At 39.7% G+C, this 22,644-nt stretch overlaps 2 protein-coding genes across 3 annotated transcripts in view; one reads left to right on the top strand and one right to left on the bottom strand.

The window, feature by feature from the left end:
* fgf2 (fibroblast growth factor 2) overlaps positions 1-22,644 on the top strand; it is a 96,188-nt gene that overhangs the window by 60,865 nt on the left and 12,679 nt on the right. The window contains exon 1 of one of the 2 annotated variants that reach the window (XM_021584053.2): positions 16,583-17,270. The exons of the other annotated variant lie outside the window; for it this stretch is intronic. Within the exon in view, the coding sequence (XP_021439728.1) occupies positions 17,093-17,270 (178 nt within the window). The 5' untranslated portion in view covers positions 16,583-17,092. Of the gene's footprint in view, positions 1-16,582; positions 17,271-22,644 lie in introns of those variants that run through there. 2 annotated transcript variants of the gene reach the window in all.
* On the bottom strand, positions 7,499-11,869 carry LOC110505087 (caltractin). Its single transcript, XM_021584052.2, has 5 exons — positions 11,717-11,869; positions 8,406-8,561; positions 8,135-8,263; positions 7,875-8,012; positions 7,499-7,774 (listed from the first exon to the last, which is right to left on the bottom strand). The coding sequence occupies exons 1-5, from the start codon at positions 11,717-11,719 to the stop codon at positions 7,685-7,687; spliced, it is 516 nt and encodes a 171-aa protein (XP_021439727.1). The 5' UTR covers positions 11,720-11,869; the 3' UTR covers positions 7,499-7,684.

Here is a 22,644-nt window from a genome sequence, read left to right as displayed (position 1 = left end):
TGAGTACCTTTGAACAGGTTATGGTAGTGGGTGCCAGGCGCAGCAGTTTGAGTGTGTCAAGAACTGCAAAGCTGCTGGGGTTCCCCCACTCAACAGTTTCCTGTGTGTATCAAGAATGGTCCACCACTCAAAGGACATCCAGCCAACTTGACACAAGTGTGAAAAGCATTGGAGTCAACATACAGTAGGCCAGCATCCCGGTGGAACGCTTTTGACACCTTGCAGAGTCCATGCCACTACGAATTGAGGATGTTCTGAGGGCTTAAAGGGGTGCAACTTGTCTGGTCACAAATCATACCTTTTCATTTGATAATCAAAAAGGGGGAAAAGTAATTTTAATGAACACTGTTTTCCATTATCTTAGCGCTACTTTTAACACTTCACGTGTTCTTTTTAACCTCTGTGTCATCTTATTTAATTATTTTATTCCAAACAGTGTCATAATAATTCCCTTTTGGGGGGGGGGGGGATCCTCCCCATGATTTCATTTGATATAACCTCTCGTGTTAGTCAGACAGGAAGCAGTGTAGTGTCCAAGTGTACTTAACCCGGTTTCTGCAGCGTCAGCATTCTTAGTTTACCTAAGGAGTTCCATCCTGTCACGGAGCGGAAGCTATACTACTGGCTTCTATCTTGAGAGGAGGAAGTGAGCTTGTGACAGATTAGAGATAACTCCTCCTTCTCTGTCTCCCTGGTCATTGTTTCAGCATAGAGGAAATAGTGGGTGGGGACTGTGCCTACGAGCTGTGAAGCAGCGAACACTAGTACTACACACAGTGTCACCGTATAGGGGAAAGGCCCTCACGAGCCTCCCTTATCATCCTGCGGTAAGGTGTATCTCTGTGGAACTGGCTATTCCATTACTAAAGGAGTCTGAGAGTTGGTTATGACACATGGAAGGGATTTGTGTCCTCAGGTAGATGTGAGACGAATCAGAACTTTCCTTGTCCAGTCATATACCAATACGACCTGGTGTGATCGTGTGGGATATGCCTGTGCGAGCCATTTGGCATTGAGGAAAGGTTGGTGTCGGGGAGAACTCTGTCACTGTGAAATCAGAAAGGGAGAGTTGTTTGCTGTGGTGTTAAACACAGTGGAAGACATGTGGCTAAATTACAGCTGTACAGATATGGTTCCTTAACTGTGATAATAAACTAAATAATGATCTACTTTAATGTTTTAATATTTTATTTTCTGATAGTTCACGTTCAATAAACAATCAACATTTGGGGTTAGTATACAGTGCATTCAGAAAGTATTCCGAGCCCTTCACTTTTTCCACATTTTGTTACGTTACAGCCTTATTCTAAAATTGATTTTTAAAAATCCTTATCAATCTACATACAATAACCCATAATGACAAAGCAAAAACAGTTTATTTACATTTTTCTGTAGATGTATAAAACAGAAATAGCTTATTTACATAACTATTCAGACCCTTTGCTATGAGACCCGAATTTGAGTTCAGGTGCATCCTGTTTCCATTGATCATCCTTGAGATGTTTCTACTGGATTGGAGTCCACCTGAGGTAATTTCAATTGATTGGACATGATTTGGAAAGGCACACACCTGTTTACAGTATATAAGGACCCACAGTTGACAGGTCATGTCAGAGCAAAAACCAAGCCACGAGGTGGAAGGAATTGTCATAGAGTCCGAGACAGGAAGCCGGAAGCCACTCCTCAGTAAAATGCACAACAGCCCGCTTGGAGTTTGCCAAAAGGCACCTAAAGATTCTCAGACCATGAGAAACAAAATTCTCTGGTCTGATGAAACCAAGATTGAAATCTTTGGCCTGAATGCCAAGCGTCACGTCTGGAGGAAACCTGGCACCATCCCTACTACGGTGAAGCTTGGTGGTGGCATCATTCTGTGGGAATGTTTTTCAGTGGCAGGGACTTTGAGACGAGAGCAAAATACAGAGAAAGATCCTTGATGAAAACCTGCTCCAGAGTGCTCAGGACTTCAGACTGGGGCGAAGGTTCACCTTCCAACAGGACAATGACCCTAAGCACACAGCCAAAACAACGCAGTAGTGACTTTGGGACAAGTGTCTGAATGTCATTGTGGCCCAACCAAAGCCTGGATTTGAACCCGATCGAACATCTCTGGAGAGACCTGAAAATAGCTGTGCATTGATGCTCCCCATCCAACCTGACAGAGCTTGAGAGGATATGCAGAGAAGAATGGGCACCCCAAATACAGGTGTGCTAGGCTTGTAGCGTCCTACCCAGGAAGACTCGAGGCTGTAATCGCTGCCAAAGATGCTTTAACAAAGTACAGGGTCTGAATACTTATGTAAATGTGATATTTTTTATATATTTGCTATTTTTTTAAACTGTTTTTGCTTTGTCATTATGGGTTATTATGTATAGATTGATGAGGAAAAACATCTAATTTAATCAATTTTATAATAAAGATGTAACGCATCAATGTGGGAAAAGTCAAGGGGTCTGAATACTTCCCGAATGCACGGTACCATTTTCTTTTCAAAAGAATACCATCATGTCTGTGTATTGACAAATTAATTCAAAATACAACTGTAATGTTCTTTTTCCAGGGATAACATGTTTTGTAATCTGTTATTATCAGGTGCTTTTATGTAATCTGCCGGGGACTACAGATGGAAATTAGAGGTTAGCTAAATCTGGTTCAACGCATCATTTCTCAGTTTTCTGAGACTTATATTTTAGTTGTAAATTGTCCCTATACAAGTAAAAGTATACAATTTTATCCCTGAAGGGAGGGTATAAAATAAGTGACCTGCTACTGAGAAATATTAAGTACCACTTTCTTGACAATCGACTCTTTGATGGTAAAATAATTGTAAATGTTATTTATTGTTTGAGCTTTATATCGACTAAAGACTAAGTAAATGAGTTTATGGTAGATTTTAAGCAACCTTAAGCCTAATAAAATCTAACAGCTAAAATCAACCGTTCCAAATTTGAAGTTTAAATCAATGGAATTCACTGCAATTCTTTTTTTTTTTTTTATGTATATCGGTTGCATTGGTTAATCATATCATTGGACGAGGACCGGCTGTTTCATCATCTTCTAAATAATGATCATTCATGAAATACAAAACACTCGATTGTGACAGATACTCTGAACACCCACCTACGGTGTTGATATTTCCAACACTGCGGTCTCCTCGCTGTAGAGTGTTAATAAGCATTTCCGGAGGGGCTGACGATAACTCTCAACACACTGGGCATGTAGCCAAGTTGATTGTTTATTTGTTTCTTTTGTTATGAATACTCTGAAAAGAGAAAATTGTCACGGTTTGAAACATTTGATTCAATTAAATAACAGGACTATGCAATCTGGAACTGTGTTGGTTAAAGGTGGTGCTTTTAGGATGATTCAAAATGAGAAAACAGAACAACAAATTGACAATAATACGGTAAGTATACATGCAGGAAGAAGAAAGGCCGTGGGTGGGGGATCGCCTCTGTTGGTCCTCCACATCAAAAGGGAACCATTGATTCAACCCATTGTTGTGACAATGTCAATCTGTTACTGTAAAATTTAACTCAGTAACATATGCATTTATTGACATAATAGGCACATTCGAGTGCCCCCAAAAAGGTTATCAAGATGAAGGCTTGCTTGACTAAGATCAAATCTGAAAGACAAACATATTTAAAATAAATAAAACATTTGACCTGAAACAAATTGTATTACTTTGAATAAGTAGAAGTAACAGGGTCTACTACAGCCTACCTTGTTTGATCACATATTGTTGTTATTTTCCTTTATGCTCAACAGTGTCAACTTCTTTTCACCCTAAACTGAACATTCATAAATTACATGTATAGAATATTTGTGATGATTTGTGATATTATAAAAAATATTATATGAACACGTGTCCTAAAATTGTTATGCTTCCTTTTACTTACTGTAATCTGATTTTTCTTATGTTTTATTGTGAAAGGAAAGGGTGAAATTCACACAGTTTAAACAACAACATCCATAAGAAATCCATCATGGGAGACTCTTTTTTTTAAATTTTTTTAAATTAATAGCTGGATTATGTTGTATGTTTTAATTCTGTAATGTATTGATTGTTGCTGCCTTCTTGGCCAGGTCTCCTTTGAAAAAAGAGACTCTGGGTCTCAATCGGCTTTTTCCTGGTTAAATAAAGGTAAAAAAAAAAAAAAATGAAACATTGATAAACCTTTATTGATTTAAAGATTTATATTAATAGAATATTTCATAATTGTTCAACCTCTTGCAAAAGTGGTTTGATAAACACCTCAAACTACACTGAATTCTACCGATTTACAATTCCAAATCTGTTTCTAAATACTTTAATTCAGCAATTTTAATATTTTCAGAATAACGATAAATCTCCAATGTCTTAATACAGAGCTTGTAAATAACCATTAAAATCACCTGGCGCCCTTCAAGAATATCACATACAGTACTTTCTATTTAAAAGACTTAACTCAGCTACTCTAGGAGGTTCAAATAGAGATGTACATACCATTAAGGTAATCAACCTTCGTAAACCTCAACCAAGACCAATGTGATCTCTTTCACTTTAACTTATGCTTAGACCATTGATTAAATAATGGCACCTTCTAAATAGTCATAGCAATGACACATACTTGACCTTTGGAGTCAACGGCTACCATCTTTAACAAGCAAAGATGAAAGGGCATTAAGAGCTTTGGTAATTGGTCGATTTATGGGAATAGAGCAAAAGCAGCCTGGGTGTGGGAGTATTTCAACAAATGAAGACAAGTTTTCTGAACAGATCTTCAAGCACAAGAATAGGGGAATAACACTCAATGGGGGGCTGAGTTCAACCAGCCTTGTGTATCGACAGTATAGTGGTTCTCGCCAGGGGTGTTAAGGCTGCTTTCAAGATGTTTACCGTCTAATACTAGCTATTTGGCCTATATCTCCATTTATCCACTAACTAGACCATGGTAATGGCCATGGTAACTGTTCACTAAACACTAGACAGTGATGTTTCCTTTCTCAATCTCACCTTGGTCAAGTTGAGAAAGTGGACTGACTAATTCGACTCATGGACCTATTTCTGAAAATGTGATATTCTCTGCTGGTTTGTTATACATTTAGGTTACTTGATTAATACACATAATTAGAGCACATAATTAGATCCTAGGTACATTTCCTAAGATATACTATGGTGCTGTGAGAATGTATTCAACTTCTTCCACATTTTGTTGTTTCAAAATAGATGGAAAAAACCCATCTACACACAATACCCCATAACGACAAAGTGAAAACGTGTTTTTAGAAATGTTTGCAAATTTATTAAATAGGCAATACTTTGTAGAAGCATATTTGGCAGCGATTACAGCTGTGAGTCCTTCTGGGTAAGTCTCTAAGAGCTTTCCACACCCATTATTTTCAAAATTATTCAAACTGTCAAATTGGTTTTTCATCATTGATAGACAACCATTGTCAGGTCTTACCATAGATGTTCAAGTAGATTTAAGTCAAAACTGTAACTACGCCACTCAGGAACATTCACATTCTTCTTGGTAAGCAACTCCAGTGTAGATTGGCCTTGTTTTTTAGGTTATTGTCCTGCTGAAAGGTGAATCCATCTCCCAGGGTCTAGTGACTGAACCTGGTTTTACTCTTTTGCTTGTGCTTAGCTCCATTCGGTTTCTTTTTTATCCTGGAAAACTCCTTAACGATTACAAGCATACCCATAACATGATGCAGCCACCACTATGCTTGAAAATATTGAGAGTGGTACACAGTAATGTGTTGTATTGGATTTTCCCCAAACATAACACTTTTTATTCAGGACAAATAAATGTATTCCTTTGCCACATTTTTTGCAGTATAACATTGTGCCATAAAGCCTTGTGACAAAGGATGATTCAAAATCAGGGTGCATGTTTTTGAATATTTGTATTCTGTACAGACTTCGTTCTTTTCACTGTCAGTTTAGTATTGGGAAGTAACTACAATTTTGTTGATCCATTCTTAGTTTTCTCATATCACAGCCATTAAACTCTGTACCTGTTTTAAAGTCACCATTGGCCTCATATTGAAATGAGCCGTTCCTTGTTCTCCGACAACTGAGTTAGGAAGGACGCCACCCTACACCATCCAAAGTGTAATTAATAATTACAGCATGCTCTAAGGGATATTCAATGTTTTTTATTTATATATTATTTGAAAGCCATTGGAAAACCTCCCTGGTCTTTGTGGTTGAATCTGTGTTGGAAATTCACGGCTCGACTGAGGGACCTTACAGAAATTGTATGTGTGTACAGAGATGAGGTAGTCATTACAAAAATCTTGTCAAACACTATTATTGCACACAGTGAGTCCATGAAACTTAGTGACTTGTTAAGAAAATGTTTACTTTAGGCTTGTCATAACAAATTATTAGATTATTTGACGCAAGACATTTAAGCTTTTCATCTAAATTCATTAATACAAAATGTCAAAACACATAATTCCACTTTGACATTATGGGCTATTGTGTGCAGGCCAGGGACAAAAAAAATCTAAATGTAATAGATATTATATTTAGGCTGTAACACTTGGGAACTTGGGAAAAGGGGTGTGAATACTTTCTGAATGTACTGGATGTTTACTAATGCAATGCCTTGTTAGAGGCTTGAGGCACATTTAATACAAATTGCTTCCATTCATGTTTTCCATGTGATTCGCTCAATCAGGTAATCAGAACTTTGACGATAAGAAGCATCGTCAAAATAATACAGTTGTACGAGGCTCGGAAAAATACGTCAGCATTATATCCTGTTTATTAGGGCAGAGCAGAATGGTACATTTTCTTAGACTCCTACGTGTCATGCTTTATCTGAGTGCCTGATCATCTCATCTCTCGTCTCTGTGTTACCATACCTGTATTCATGTCATTCAAACTTTTTGTCCATGTTTCGGTTTTAATACTATCGTCGTGTTTTTGGCATGAATGTTTACACAAGTCAAAAGGCCAAGACCCTGTAAATGTTCAAGTCAATGTGATGTTATGCGGTCAATACACGAGGAAGCAGGATGGCAGTCTGCCATTGGCAGAATAAGCTAGATCAAATTAATTATGGTTACTGACTCACCAAGTGATCACTTTTACTGACAGTTAGTCATCTTAAATTCAACCCAGTCATTTCGTATACCATGCATTTAGTTATCCGAAAGTGACTTAGTCATAACACATTCAGCCAGTCTTGGCATATGTTCATCTGACTTCTTGGATTCAGAGCAGTGAGTCTGTCTCTAGATAATGTGAAGGGTATAATCAAAATATATTTGGATGATCAAACTGTTTAACTGAGCTTGAGGGAAAAGGCTAAATCATGTAAGTCAAGACAATTATAGCTGCACTTAATTTTATGTGTCACAAGAGGGAACCAAATAGCCATACAGTAATGTTAGGTGCAAGGGTGTTTGAATAAACATGATAATTTCACTTCCATGGTAAATAGGAGACATTAACTTAGATAAAAGCTATGATTAAATTGAAAAAGTCTAGATACATTTGAAATGATTAAATATGTTTTATTTTTTCTCAAATATCATACAATCGGTGTATAGAGCTGTTATAATAATTTACAACGCATATGAAAAAAGCCACTATATCATAAAGTACCCTTAAAAGAATCAAAGACATATAACTGAGAGCGTTCCAGCAGTGGAAAATAAACGTTGGGAAACATAAGACATTCAATATAGACTTGTCTTTTTCATTATCCTTAGAAACTCCTGCTCGTTGATCTCTCCATCTCCATCTCGGTCTGCTTCGTCAATCATTTCCTTTGAAAGATAGATTGTTTTAACAGTAGGATTGCTGCAATGAATATGTTTAGGAGGTGAGATGGAAGATCAACAAGTTACAAGTTAGGATATAACATACCTGCAATTCCTCATCTGTCAGGCTTTCGCCTAGCTCCTTGGCAACTCTCTTGAGATTTTTGAAGGAGATTTTGCCCGTGCCGTCATCATCAAATAAGCGGAAAGCCTTCAGAATTTCTTCTTTTGAGTCTTTTTCACTCTAACAAAACAAAAAAAGAGAATACAAATCTAATGAAGTCTATCAAGATCGTGTAGGGGAGACCAAGTCCAACCAAAGATCTGTAAAAGATTTAATCTCTTCTCCACTAAGAAAATACATACCATTTTCTGTGTCATCATACAGAGAAAGTCATTAAAATCAATGGTCCCAGAGCCCTCCTTGTCAATGTCTGCAATCATCTTCTTGATCTCTTCTTTCTTTGGTTCAAAGCCAAGGGCACGCATGGCAACCTGGAGCAGCAGAAATACATGAATTGGTTATATTTAAGAAAATAAAGAAAAACGTTATCACAAAAAAATGAAGCATACTCTGAACCAGTAGTTGGCATTATGGTGACTAGTTGAGTGTCGTGTTCATATTGGTATAGCCTACCTTGAGTTCCTTCACGTCAATTGTGCCCGACCCATCTGTATCAAACAAGTCAAAGGCCTCTCTGATCTCCTGCTTTTGTTCCTCTGTCAAATCTGGTTTAGGACCTGCCTTTTTCCTCTGGTTGGAAGTGGTGTTGGGTTTTCTGTAGCCTGAAGCCTGTAACATAACAACAAGCCGACAGTTTAACTTTGTAAAGCTGAACATGAGACAAACATGAACTAGAATCACTATCTACACAGTTAATTGTAGATGGCTAGCTGTTGTTATACCCTAGCTGTAGATAAAATTATTCTAGTGGTAACTGGTCAGATTTAGCCAACACCTTTTATTCATAGCAGATTTAGCTTGATGCACTGTTTACAGCATTTATGAAGTGCATATACATTTCCATTAATAAAATATGTTAGCTACCTATTTAGCTAAATACCCTGTGGCTGGTCAAAATGTATGGATTGTTCGTTTTGGGCCCTGCTCAGTGGGCCCTGCTTAGCTAAAACTGAAGAGAGTGCATGGAGCACATGGGACATTTGAATTTTTATTTAACCTTTTATTTAATCAGGCAAGTCAGTTAAGAACAAAATTGTATTTACAATGACTGCCTACACCGGCCAAACCCGGACGACGCTGGGCCAATTGTGCTCCGCCCTATGGGACTCCCAATCACGACCAGTTGTGATACAGCCTGGAAATCAGCCACTGTAATCTTTGGGTGGGCCGTCTTAGCATTTTTTCAGGTCGCCTAAGTTCAAACGATGTAAATATACAGTACCAGTCAAAAGTTTAGACATACCTACTCATTTTTTCTTTATTTTTACTATTTTCTACATTGTAGAAAAATAGTGAAGACATAAAAACTATGAAATAACATATATGGAATTATGTAGTATTATGTAGTGTTAAACAAATCAAAATATATTTGAGATTTTTCAAAGTAGCCACCCTTTGCCTTGATGACATCTTTGCCTACTCTTGGCATTCTCTCAACCAGCTTCATCTGGGATGTTTTTCCAATAGTCTTGGAGTTCGCACCTATGCTGCGCACTTGTTGGCTGCTTTTCCCTCCCTCTGTGGTCCAACTTATCCCAAACTATCTCAATTAGGTTGAGGTCGGGTGATTGTGGAGGCCAGGTCATCTGATGCAGCCCTCCATCATCTCCTTGCTCAAATAGCCCTTACACAGCCTAGGTCATTGTCCTGTTGAAAAACTAATGATAGTCCTACTAAGCGCAAACCAGATGGGATGTCTTCACTATTATTCTACAATGTAGAGAATAGTACATATGATGAAAAACCCTGGAATGAGTAGGCGTGTCCAAACTTTTGACTGGTATTGTATATAATTAATTGTATACATTTTCGTGAGGGGAAAAACGCTTTAAGTGTAAACTTAAACAACTAAAACCAGATAACGTATGCAGAAAAGATAATGGATCTATATCTTTTTTATTATATAATCTTTGAGAACTAACAATTACCAAAAAAAAGCTAGACAGTCAGGGAGAATAGAACATTCCAAAACAATACATTTAGCAGTATTCATGTTTGTTATTATGTTTAAGCAAAGAACACGGCATTATCCATGGCAGAATACGTCATATTTCAGGAAATTTGCTTTAACAATGCAACGCTGTCTTTCAGCTGCATGGCAAAATGTGTAGCATTGCAGGAAATTAGCTTTAAAAAAAGCTCCATGGAGAAATTGGCTTTAAAATGCTACAATTTCTCTACGGAGCACCAAGATGGGGGGCCTCTAAAATGTAGCCACGCCGAATGCCGACCGCACACATTGCCACAGCCCCTAACACACCCACCACCTAAGCCCCTTTTGAATCCAGAAATAAACTTGGTAATATCAAGAAATTAATACCATGACCTAGCCCAAGTCAATGAAGCTAACTTAGTTACATAGAAAAGTTAAGCAAGCAGAAACATCGTAGCTGGGTCATTCCACCAATTAGGTGCCTTGTGAGTAGTGTAACTTTGTGAGAAAAAAAACGTTCACCTAATTTTAACATTGTCACAAAGAGCACATGTTCAACTTAATAAAAAACATATTTTCCCATCTCAGTAGGTTAAATAAAAAAAATACTATAGTAACAGGGTTGGCGATTTCCTCTTAAATCATCCATAAATCCCCTTCAGACAGGCGGAATGAAAGCTTGTTGTGTGAAACAGGGAGGGGGCAATAGCAGAGGTGCATAAAGATGACGGCCCCCCTGTACCTACAAGAAGTTCCCCATATTGTACATTGCTCTCAGTTATCCTGTTTTGTTTTTGTATGATCATTAGCAAAGTATACATGATCCCAATTTTAGCTTCAAGACGCAGGCAATTTGAAAAAACTGAAAAATGTATTGTGCTGATTTATTGGAACATTGAACCATATCGTGTGCCATAGTTTTAAAACTCAGTGGATAGAGCTTAAACAATTATGTCATATCTGAATTCTGCAATCCTTATGCACGTCTGCCATTGAATGCAAGCTCACCCCCCAAAATATTTGTGAAAACATTGACCAGCTCAGTTTTCCACCACGAAACACCAGAACATTTTTACAAAACAGTAGAACCACCTCACCTGCTTTTACACCATGATTTGACTATTAGATGTTCAATGTTTCTTGAGGAGAAATATTTAAAAGGGAATAGTTTCACCATATTAAAAGTAAAGTTCAGTTCATGTAGCTGGGTTGACCTCAAAATGAGGGACAGGTTTAAAAAAAAAAAATACAATTAATCACATTATATGAATAATAATCTTCAAAAATTACTCTGTCAAAGCAAAATAATACTTTACAACAATGGTGTAAACTTGGAGAAATGCTGGGGTTAAGAGTTAAAATCGTCCTTGAAGTCAGAGGATGGACAGAGTGACATATCAAGAAGCTGAATTTTGGTACTTCTTCAGCAAGTCTTTATTCAAACAGATGTATTGAATGTTCCATGTGGTCTATCATCATAATTAAAGGGCACTTAATTTAATAAGGAATTCAATATGTGCACAATTTCTAAATAAAATATCAAAGTGACGCAAAAGGTACTAATTTCGTGGAATGACCCAGTTAAACCCTGTGAATGTGATCTTGAAAAGTTACAGCTATATTCCAGCTACGTCAGCTAGCTAGACAGATGAATGTCTAGCTAACGTTAGTAACTTAGTGAAAGTATCTGTTTAATAAGATAGCTCGTTAGCTAGCTACAGTACCTAACGTTAGCTACCTTGAAATCCATCTAGCTAGCTCAACTGAAAAAAATATTAAACTAACTGACTAGAAAGCTATAGATATTAGTTAGTAAAGGAGAGTTACATACCATCTCGAAATATCGACCCTGGGACGAAAAAAAATGATTTATTGCAACTTGAATTCAACAAGGTAAAGCTAGAACAGTATCAGGCGGCAGGTAAACAAAGGTTGCCTGAAACTACAGTAGGAGAGTATTTTAAATGAAAAGGGAACAGTCCAATAGAAAATGAGTAAATCTTGAAGAAAACACGGAATGGCTTGCCTTGGCCAATAGTGGAGTAAGTGGGTGGAACATTAGCGCTGGCGCACGGTGCGTATGGTTATTTTCCTGTCTCCTAGCAACAAACGTGCAAACCGGTGCTTGTTTGCGCACGCGCTCATACATAACTGGAACAGCTTGTGAGCTGCCGCACACGAACAGCAAGTTGTTAGAAAACATTTCGTAGTCGTGCAATTAGTTGTGATTTGCAAATTAATATCATCTTCAATTTAATGTAAGTTTCCCTTCAATGTACATTATCTGATGTTTTAGGGCAACAGAACCCGATTTTCATGCGAATATTCTAAAATCCACATTAAAAACTACATTGGCATTTTCCCAACAGAGATGTTTATATCAAATCGACGTCTAATAACAGTCTGTGCGTGATGATGTGGTGCATATACTAATAACTTTTACGGTTCAATTCCCATCTACTGAATAAAAAAGTTAAACGGGTTTCCATTGTATTTTCAACTCCAAGAAGATGTTGCATTATATAGCGAATACGCTATTGTATCACGTGCCCTGTAGCCAACAGCTCACAGATAAAATACGGGTATCCATGATGAGAGAGAGATTACATTTATTTGTCAAACGGCAGCCAAGCATCGATCATCACCACATAAGACCCTTGATATTTATTGGAAAGGAGCACCAAGTTCATCACAGTGCAGTTTCACTACCCTGTGAAGTTCATCGTCATTGATTTAATCTAGCCTAATAAACTGCATGCTTTCCCGAGTCAAAGTGGGAAGACCAAACAATATCATCATGTGACTCCCAAGTTCACTTTCATATGATGGTTATTATATCAATATTTGCACATAAAGGCATTTCCGCCGACATTTCTTGCATAATTTATTTTAGACACAAAAAGATCCCACCTTGTCTAGTGTATTTTGTTTTCTCGACATTTGGAAAGTTTACCAACAAATGTACTGTTTCCATCAGGCCTGTCTTCAAATGTTTATCAGGCATGTACTTTACTTGCATAAAAAGTTTGGATGAAAACCTGTTTCATGATACTAATTCTTGGTATACAGTCTGAACAAATCTGCAAATCTTGGAAAGTTTCTTTACTAGCCAAACTATTTAATACAATTACATTTTAACTTACTCTACCGGTTATCTGTATGGTTGGTGCTTCAGCTGGTTGAATTAAGAGCCAAAATATCCACAGCAAAGTTCTATTTACCCAACTTTTTAGAGGTCTGGTACTGCCATTGAAGTTTCGATCACCTGGCACATGCGCAAAACCATGTAAACATCAGCAAGACTTCGGTTAGTATGCATGCATCATGCGCATGTACTTCCATCTTTTGCACGTGCCAAACACATCTTGATTGCCACACACAGTTACCCGCGTTCTAAAGTCGGGTTTAATAATACTTTCCTGTTGATATTTTGTCTAAAATATTGAACAGTTGAAGGACCAACCCCACGGCCAATCGGCAGAGTAAGTAAAACATTATTGTACTCAACATTCATGACAGACGAGAGATGTTTAGGGTTTTGTTCGATGTCAATGTGTGTGACTATGCTGTACATAATGGAAAGCATCGCCACATTCGGGACTAGCTAGCTACTAGACAACTACACTGCAGAACTAGCCACACCAAAAGGTATTCATTGCTGTACATCTCACTGTGTATTTTGACAGAATTAATTATCCTTCTGGTAAATAGTTTGGACAGCTGTTCTATTTCCCCCCAGAATTACCCTAACCTCAAATTCCAATCTTACTGGTATTACAGGAAATGGGAATTACTGTAATTAATCAGAGACTTCATAATGGACTGCAGCATCTCACAGGTTTGGCGGTTGTCACACATTCCTTTTTGGGCCCCAATAAAAAAAAAAGTTTTAAGACGGGAGAGTCCTCCTTGGTGTGTGCACATGTTTCAGTGTCACATTTATTTAATTAGGCAAGTCAGTTAAAAACAAATTCTTATTTACAATGACTGCCCTAACACGGACAGGCGCTGGGCCAATTGTGTGCCGCTCTATGGGACTCCCAATCACGGCCGGTTGTGATACAGCCTGGAATCGAACCAGGGTCTGTAGTGATACCTCTAGCACTGAGATGCAGTGCCTTAAACCGCTGCCCCACTCGGGAGCCCTATTCTGCTTTCTGCAGAGCAGTCTTCCCTTGTTCATCACATGAAAGAGCAGAGGTGGCAAGTTGTTCTCATTAATAGAGATCTCTGTGAAAAATACCGCCATCTTGGTTTCAATAATACAACTGACATCAGCCATATGACCGACAAGTTGGACTTGAACAGTCTCAGCAAAGAAATGATTGGCAAAACAAAGTTTTAACAACTCTGTTGAAAAACAATGTGAATCTAGTTTTGGTCAATGGTGAGGCAAGTGAAAGACTATCCCAGCACTGCTTTAGACACTGTATACCTATGGTTGACGGGTAAGTAAACAACAGGAAAAGATGGAGCCTCTGTCCCACAGGATTAACAAGGAAGAGCAGGAAACCCATACAGGTCTGATGTGCGTGAACTCATGGTGCTTGGACGACAATCAATTAGCAGCTGAAAGATTTGAATGGAGAATTATCTCTAGATGCTAATTTCTCAAGACTGCTATTGAGAGATGACGCCGAGGATGGTTTAATGTCCCAAGATATGAAGCACAGTGCTGGGAAAGTCTATGCCAATGTGACGTTGAAGTTGAAAGCAGGGAACAAAGCCCTGGATTTTGTCTTTCTTGTGTTGCAGACAGACAGAGATTATTACTGTTATAGATCCTAAACAAGTGGAAGGGCAATCAAATGTTATGGCGCTATGATGGTTTTTAATTGAACAGTTTTTTTTGTACTATAATTTTTTATATATTGAAAACAGTGTGAAATGCATATATGTTTTATTCTTTGAATTCAAATATGCTGAAATTGAAGTTTTTAGAGCTTGTTAGCAGGCCTGGCAGAATTTTACCACATGGTGGAGACAAAGGATATGAACATTGCACTCTGTCACTTCATGGTTTCTTTGTGTGTTGAGCTCAGTAAATGTTTTCATGATTATACCCATCCTAGAATTACATGTTGATCGTCTCACATCACACCTCATGCACATTTTATATGATACATTCCACCCAGAGCCAAAGTTACAGAACAAGCATAGAATGTGTGACATCATTTTATCAACCTCATTACTGACTACAAAGTGAGCATTATAGGCTATTGAGGTGATGCTCGCGGTATTCAACATGGAAGATTAAACACAGAGTCCAGTGTCGACCCTTTAACATCTTGCCACCAATGACATGTAACAGGCTACTTCAAAGATGAGCTCATCTTCTTAAACCCAATGAATAATGTACTGTTGAAGTGTCACTGAAAAAGGAAAATGTATTTTTTGTTGTCAGTGTTTACCTGAGTCTCGATTTGCTTCCTATGTGTCTCAACTTTGAACACTGCCTAAATCCCAGCCAACAGGGCATGGTTTCATGACTTGCTTGGTCCTGTTTGTCATAACAACATAGCAAGAGTTTGCAGAAAAGGACATTTCGTAGACAAAGTAAATGTCTCAGGTCTGACTAATCCAAAACCCTGCTAAAAAGGTTAAATAAATATCAAAATTTCTCACTAGGTCCCAGAAGCTGTCTTGTTTTTATTTAACAGTGAACTTAATTATGAACTAGAACTTACCATTTTTATTTCCATTGGTCATATTCTAACAGACTGTGATGGCTGTATTTTGGAATCCAAGCTATTTTAACTGTAGCATCACTCAGTGGTTGTGTTTCTGTGAATTGGTTGGTGTGTGATGATGACCAATGAAAACATGACAACTGAGAAGGAAATGGGTAAGACCAAACTAGTGACACATTTTGAAGGTCAAACTAGGGACACATTTAGAAGGTCAAACTAGACACTTTTTTTATTTTTTATTCTTATGTCTGCTCACAACCCAACTTATGTTTGAGGAGTGTCTGGAGGAATCCAAGGCCTAATACTTCGTCATGGCAAACAGAGTTAGACAGTGTACCTGGAATTAGATGAAAGCATTTGTATCTGAAGTACTGTCTGAAAATTATGTCCATGGCACACAAAGCCCACACAAGACCTACTGTTTCAACTCCGTATGATTCTAAAATTATCATCAGTCCGTGTGAGGATAGTCAAGTGAACAGGAAGTATTATTTTGTGCTGAGTCATTGTTGTCTGGCTGTGGTTACATTTTTCATTGATATGCATGCATCCAATTACCGTGATATTATCAACCATAATCTGAGTTTTAGATGTGTAAAGCTCTGTTCTTTCTAGTCTGTGTCCAGTGGTTACTTTGAAAACACACATTCATGTCTTTGACTCAGGTTAAAATTGATTAGACAAAATGTCTAAATGGCATACTTCATAGAAACAGCTTTTATGCAATTCCCGACTTAACGCAGAGTTTCTGTTTGAAGGGGCCATTCAAATAGTCAATTTACTTTTGTTAAATTAGACAAGCCCATTGTAATTTACTCTGTTGTACTTTCTGCTGCATTTTTGTTGTTGTTCTTCAATAACATAGCACAGAATCACTGATTCTGCTCAAAAGTTCTTCCAAGCTGTGGGGCTAAGCTGAAGCCTCTACTGGTCTCAGGTTGCACCAGCCCAGGGTCTTTTATGACGCAGGTCTGTCAGTAAGCCCAGTCTTTTCTCTGCTAGTGCTGTGCAGGGTTGGCTGGTTCAGTTACAACGTCAAAGTGGGCTTGTGCAAGTGTCGGTGTGTCTGTACTCGCATTGGAGGGCGCATGTTATCTGAGGCCCACAGGGGAAGCCTCTCCAGATTTCAGCTAGCTGCCCTGCTATAAACTTTTCAGAGTAGAGGAAGAAGACTATGGAGGGGGGAACACGCAAATCTCCATTCAAACTACTTTCGAATATCAACTCTTAGGCTTTCTTAAAGGAACGAGAAGAGGCCAGAGAGGGGTGGACCTTGCCATCGAGGATAACAAGCACCTTTCCAAGTGTTGTTCACGCTTCATTTCCTCTCGGCTTGGGAGTAGACGGCATGTTGCACCAGAGGGGGGGTTCTCGAACAAACTATCTGACCCTGGTGGTTAACTAAAATCAGGTTCTGTGAGGCTTGCTGGAGGAGGGAGGGAACAGCAGTTAGCGTGAGGCCACTGTAGGGCTGCTGCACTGCTAACACACAGCAGCAGCAGGGAAAAAGGGAAGAGATGGCCACAGGAGAAATCACCACTCTACCCGCCACACCTGAAGATGGAGGCAGTGGCGGCTTCCCTCCAGGAAACTTTAAGGAGCCCAAGAGGCTGTACTGTAAAAACGGTGGCTACTTCTTGAGGATAAACTCTAATGGAAGCGTGGATGGGATCCGAGAGAAGAACGACCCCCACAGTAAGTGGTTCCAGTCCATTGCATGGCAGACAAAGCTTCTTTATGCTTTGTAAGGGCGACAGTGAAGTAACTGGGAAATCATGGAGGACTAAAGTGAATTTAAATGCATGCGTTTATGGCTTCTCCAACATTCAAATAAGTTTGTCTAGTTCTTGTACATTAGCCTTTGCACGTGCTTTCATGAATGTGGTAAGTGTATATTTTGATCTCATTCAAGTCACCTGGGTGTGTAACACTGCCATACATTAAAAAGGCACTGCTATTATGTCACTTGTAATTGAAATGTCCAGAAATAAAATATAACTTTCGTGTGAAATGTGTATTAATACATAGACCAACTCTTGACTTCACATAAGTAAAGGCCATTGATTGATTGTAATTGAGGATCTAGGTTTGTGTTTTTAGCACTTCAGTATAATATATATTGGAGTGTTATTGATTAGCTTTAAATGTAACATGCAACAAGTAATATGTAAGGTTTGCCCTTGACATATTTAAACCACATCACTCACGATCTAGTTGTTTTTTTTCTTCAATGTATGTATCTCAGATTGCATCAGTAATTGGTAGGAGGAGAAGGGGCCCATGTCGAAGAGGGGGTTTTCATCACAGGAAGCACTGCTCAGTAGATCCTTGGGTGATAGGGGATGGGACATGGAACAGGTGCACTCAAACAGCTGTCCAAAATCACAAGCAATTAACTACTAAGAGACGAGACGACAGACATTAGTCATTTCAATTACTGCCCAAATATTGGCATCATGTGCTTTACAGTACCATTTATCTTTACTCAATAAGGCATATATTCTATAAGTGTATGTAATAACAAATACACGAAACTGGAAGAGAACCTCATTTTCTGTTATGACCATTCATTCAAGTAGAACACTGTTGACGTACCCATTTGCATTATCCATATGATTTAAAGCAAGGGATGATGAAATTAACCATGGCTGAAAGAGAAAGTTTCACTTCTAGATGAGATCACGAGACCTATTGCACAGATGTTTAGTAAACTTTCATGCTCCCTTGCACGTAACAACTACTAATTATGTATTTATTCAGAGAGGAATGGATCTTCATGACATTAGTCATTACACAAACCCTAAGTGCATACAGATGCCTCTGATACTATATATATTTATCACAAAAGTGAGTACACCCCTCACATTTTTGTAAATATTTGAGTATATCTTCGTGACAACACTGAAGAAATGACACTTTGCTACAATGTAATGAGTGTACAGCTTGTATAACAGTGTGAATTTGCTGTCCCCTCAAAATAACTCAACACACAGCCATTAATGTCTAAACCGCTGGCAACAAAAGTGAGTACACTACTAAGTGAAAATGTCCAAATTGGGCCCAAAGTGTCAATATTTTGTGTGGCCACCATCATTTTCCAGCACTGCCTTAACCCTCTTGGGCATGGAGTTCACCAGAGCTTCACAGGTTGCCACTGGAGTACTCTTCCACTCCTCCATGACGACATCACGGAGTGGTGGATGTTAGAGACCTTGCACTCCTCCACCTTCCATTTGAGGATGACCCACAGATGCTAAATAGGGTTTAGGTCTGGAGACATGCTTGGCCAGTCCATCACCTTTACCCTCAACTTCTTTAGCAAGGCAGTGGTCGTCTTGGAGGTGTGTTTGGGGTCGTTATCATGTTGGAATACTGCCCTGCGGCCCAGTCTCCGAAGGGAGGGGATCATGGTCTGCTTCAGTATGTCACAGTACATGTTGGCATTCATGGTTCCCTCAATGAACTGTAGCTCCCCAGTGCCGGCAGCACTCATGCAGCCCCAGACCATGACACTCCCACCACCATGCTTGACTGTAGGCAAGACACACTTGTCTTTGTACTCCTCACCTGGTTGCCGCCACACTCACTTGACACCATATACACTTATTTGGTTCAGCTTGGTCTCATCAGACCACAGGACATGGTTCCAGTAATCCATGTCCTTAGTCTGCTTGTCTTCAGCAAACTGTTTGCGGGCTTTCTTGTGCATCATCTTTAGAAGAGGCATCCTTCTGGGACGACAGCCATGCAGACCAATTTGATGCAGTGTACGGCGTATGGTCTGAGCACTGACGGGCTGACTCCCCACACCTTCAACCTCTGCAGCAATGCTGGCAGCACTCATACGTCTATTTCCCAAAGACAACCTCTGGATATGACGCTGAGCACGTGCACTCAACTTCTTTGGTCGACCATGGCGAGGCCTGTTCTGAGTGGAACCTGTCCAGTTAAACCGCTGCATGGTCTTGGCCACCGTGCTGCAGCTCAGTTTCAGGGTCTTGGCAATCTTCTTATAGCCCAGGCCAGCTTTATGTAGAGCAACAATTTAGTTTTTTTCAGATCCTCAGAGTTCTTTGCCATGAGGTGCCATATTGAACTTCCAGTGACCAGTCAGTATGAGGGAGTGTGAGAGCGATGACACCAAATTTAACACACCTGCTACCCATTCACACCTGAGACCTTGTAACACTAACGAGTCATGACACCGTGGAGGGAAAATGGATAATTGGGCCCAATTTGGACATTTTCACTTAGGGGTGTACTCACTTTTGTTGCCAGCGGTTTAGACAGCAAATTTACACTGTTAAACAAGCTGTACACTCAGTACTTTACATTGTAGCAAAGTGTCATTTCTTCAGTGTTGTCACATGAAAAGATATACTCAAATATTTTCAAAAATGTGAGGGGTGTACACACTTTTGTGATATACTGTATATACGTTTACAATGTACTGTCTTGCCATTTTGCCTTATCAGGCCAGTTTGATAGGAACTCATTTTGTTTTTTGAACTATGCTAAAAATATGTTGTTGAAATATGCTCCGTTGGCACAGCACATGTAGGCTTATCTGACTCTACAAAAAGTATTAGAATCTGGGTGCTTCTCTTCAACTAAATACTTGACTTTCAATAAACCATTACTGCAATATAAAAATATTGTTACATTGTTATTTCGTTTTTATATTTTGAGCACCTCCTCCCAGCTGCCCACTGCACTGAGGCTAGGTAACACAGTCACCACCAATAAATCCATGATAATCGAAAACTTCAAGTATTTCTCAACGGCTGGCCATGTCTCACTCCTGGCTACTCCAACCTCTGCCACCAGCTCCGCCCCCCTGCAGCTACTCGCCCAAGCATCCCCAGCTTCTCCTTTACCCAAATCCAGATAGATGTTCTGAAAGAGCTGCAAAACATGGACCCATACAAATCAGCTGGGCTTGACAATCTGGACCCTCTATTTCTGAAACTATCCGCCGCCATTGTCGCAACCCCTATTAACAGCCTGTTCAACCTCTCTTTCGTATCGTCTGAGATCCCCAAGGATTGGGAAGCTGCCGCGGTCATCCCCCTCTTCAAAGGGGAGACACCCTGGACCGAAACTGTTACAGACCTATATCCATCCTGCCCATCTAAGGTCTTCGAAAGCCAAGTCAACAAACAGATCACGGACCATCTCGAATCCCACCGTACCTTCTCCGCTGTGCAATCTGGTTTCCGAGCCGGTCATGGGTGCACCTCAGCCACGCTCAAAGTACTAAACGATATCATAACCGCCATCGATAAAAGACAGTACTGTGCAGCCATCTTCATCGACCTGGCCAAAGCTTTCGACTCTGTCAATCATATTCTTATCGGCAGACTCAGTAGCCTCGGTTTTTCTAATGACTGCCTTGCCTGGTTCACCAACTACTTTGCAGACAGAGTTCAGTGTGTCAAATCGGAGAGCATGTTGTCCGGTCCTCTGGCAGTCTCTATGGGGGTGCCACAGGGTTCAATTCTCGGGCCGACTCTTTTCTCTTTATATATCAATGATGTTGCTCTTGCTGCGAGCGTTTCCCTTATCCACCTCTACGCAGACGACACCATTCTGTATACTTCTGGCCCTTCCTTGGACATTGTGCTATCTAACCTCCAAACGAGCTTCAATGCCATACAACACTCCTTCCGTGGCCTCCAACTGCTCTTAAACGCTAGTAAAACCAAATGCATGCTTTTCAAACGTTCGCTGCCTGCACCCGCAGGCTCGACTAGCATCACCTAGAATACGTGGACATCTATAAGTACCTAGGTGTCTGGCTAGACTGTACTGTCCTTCCAGACTCATATCAAACATCTCCAATCTAAAATCAAATCTAGAGTCGGCTTTCTATTTCGCAACAAAGCCTTCTTCACTCACGCCGCCAAACTTACCCTAGTAAAACTGACTATCCTACCGATCCTCGACTTCTGCAATGTCATCTACAAAATATCTTCCAATACTCTACTCAGCAAACTGGATGCAGTTTATCACAGTGCCATCCGTTTTGTTACTAAAGCACCTTATACCACCCACCACTGCGACCTGTATGCTCTAGTCGGTTGGCCCTCGCTACATATGCGTCGCCAGACCCACTGACTCCAGGTCATCTACAAGTCCATGCTAAGTAAAGCTCCGCCTTATCTCAGTTCACTGGTCACGGTGGCAACACCCACCCGTAGCACGTGCTCCAGCAGGTGTATCTCACTGATCATCCCTAAAGCCAACACCTCATTTGGCCGCCTTTCCTTCCAGTTCTCTGCTGCCTGTGACTGGAACGAATTTCAAAAATCGCTGAAGTTGGAGACTTTATCTCCCTCACCAACTTTAAACATCTGCTATCTGAGCAGCTAACCGATCGCTGCAGCTGTACATAGTCTATCGGTAAATAGCCCACCCAGTTTACCTACCTCATCCCCATACTGTTTTTATTTATTTAATTTCTGCTCTTTTGCACACCAGTATCTCTACCCGCACATGACCATCTGATAATTTATCACTCCAGTGTTAATCTGATAAATTGTAATTATTCGCCTACCTCCTCATGCCTTTTGCACACAATGTATATAGACTCTCTCCTTTTTTTTTTTTTTTTCTTCCACTTTTTCTTCCACTGTGTTATTGACTTGTTTTATTGTTTACTCCATGTGTAACTCTGTGTTGTTGTCTGTTCACACTGCTATGCGTTTATCTTGGCCAGGTCGCAGTTGTAAATGAGAACTTGTTCTCAACTAGCCTACCTGGTTAAATAAAGGTGAAATAAAAAAATAATTAAAATCTTGCTTATTTGATATATGTTTGCTATATCTGTCTCTTTTCAACACCATTCATAACATATACTGAGTGTACCAAACATTAAGAACATCTTCCTAATATTGAGTTGCACCCCCCCCTTTTGCCCTCAGAACAGCCTCATTTTGTCAGCGCATGGACTCTACAAGGTGTCAAACGTTCCACAGGGATGCTGGCCTATGTTGACTCCAACGCTTCCCACAATTGTGTCAAGGTGGCTGGATGTCCTTTGGGAGGTGGAGTATTGTTAATACACACA

Source organism: Oncorhynchus mykiss, chromosome 31 (assembly GCF_013265735.2).
Source record: "Oncorhynchus mykiss isolate Arlee chromosome 31, USDA_OmykA_1.1, whole genome shotgun sequence".
Taxonomy (NCBI): domain Eukaryota; kingdom Metazoa; phylum Chordata; class Actinopteri; order Salmoniformes; family Salmonidae; genus Oncorhynchus; species Oncorhynchus mykiss.
The sequence above is the reverse complement of the archived record's forward strand: the minus strand, read 5'-3'. Positions and strand labels throughout refer to the sequence as shown.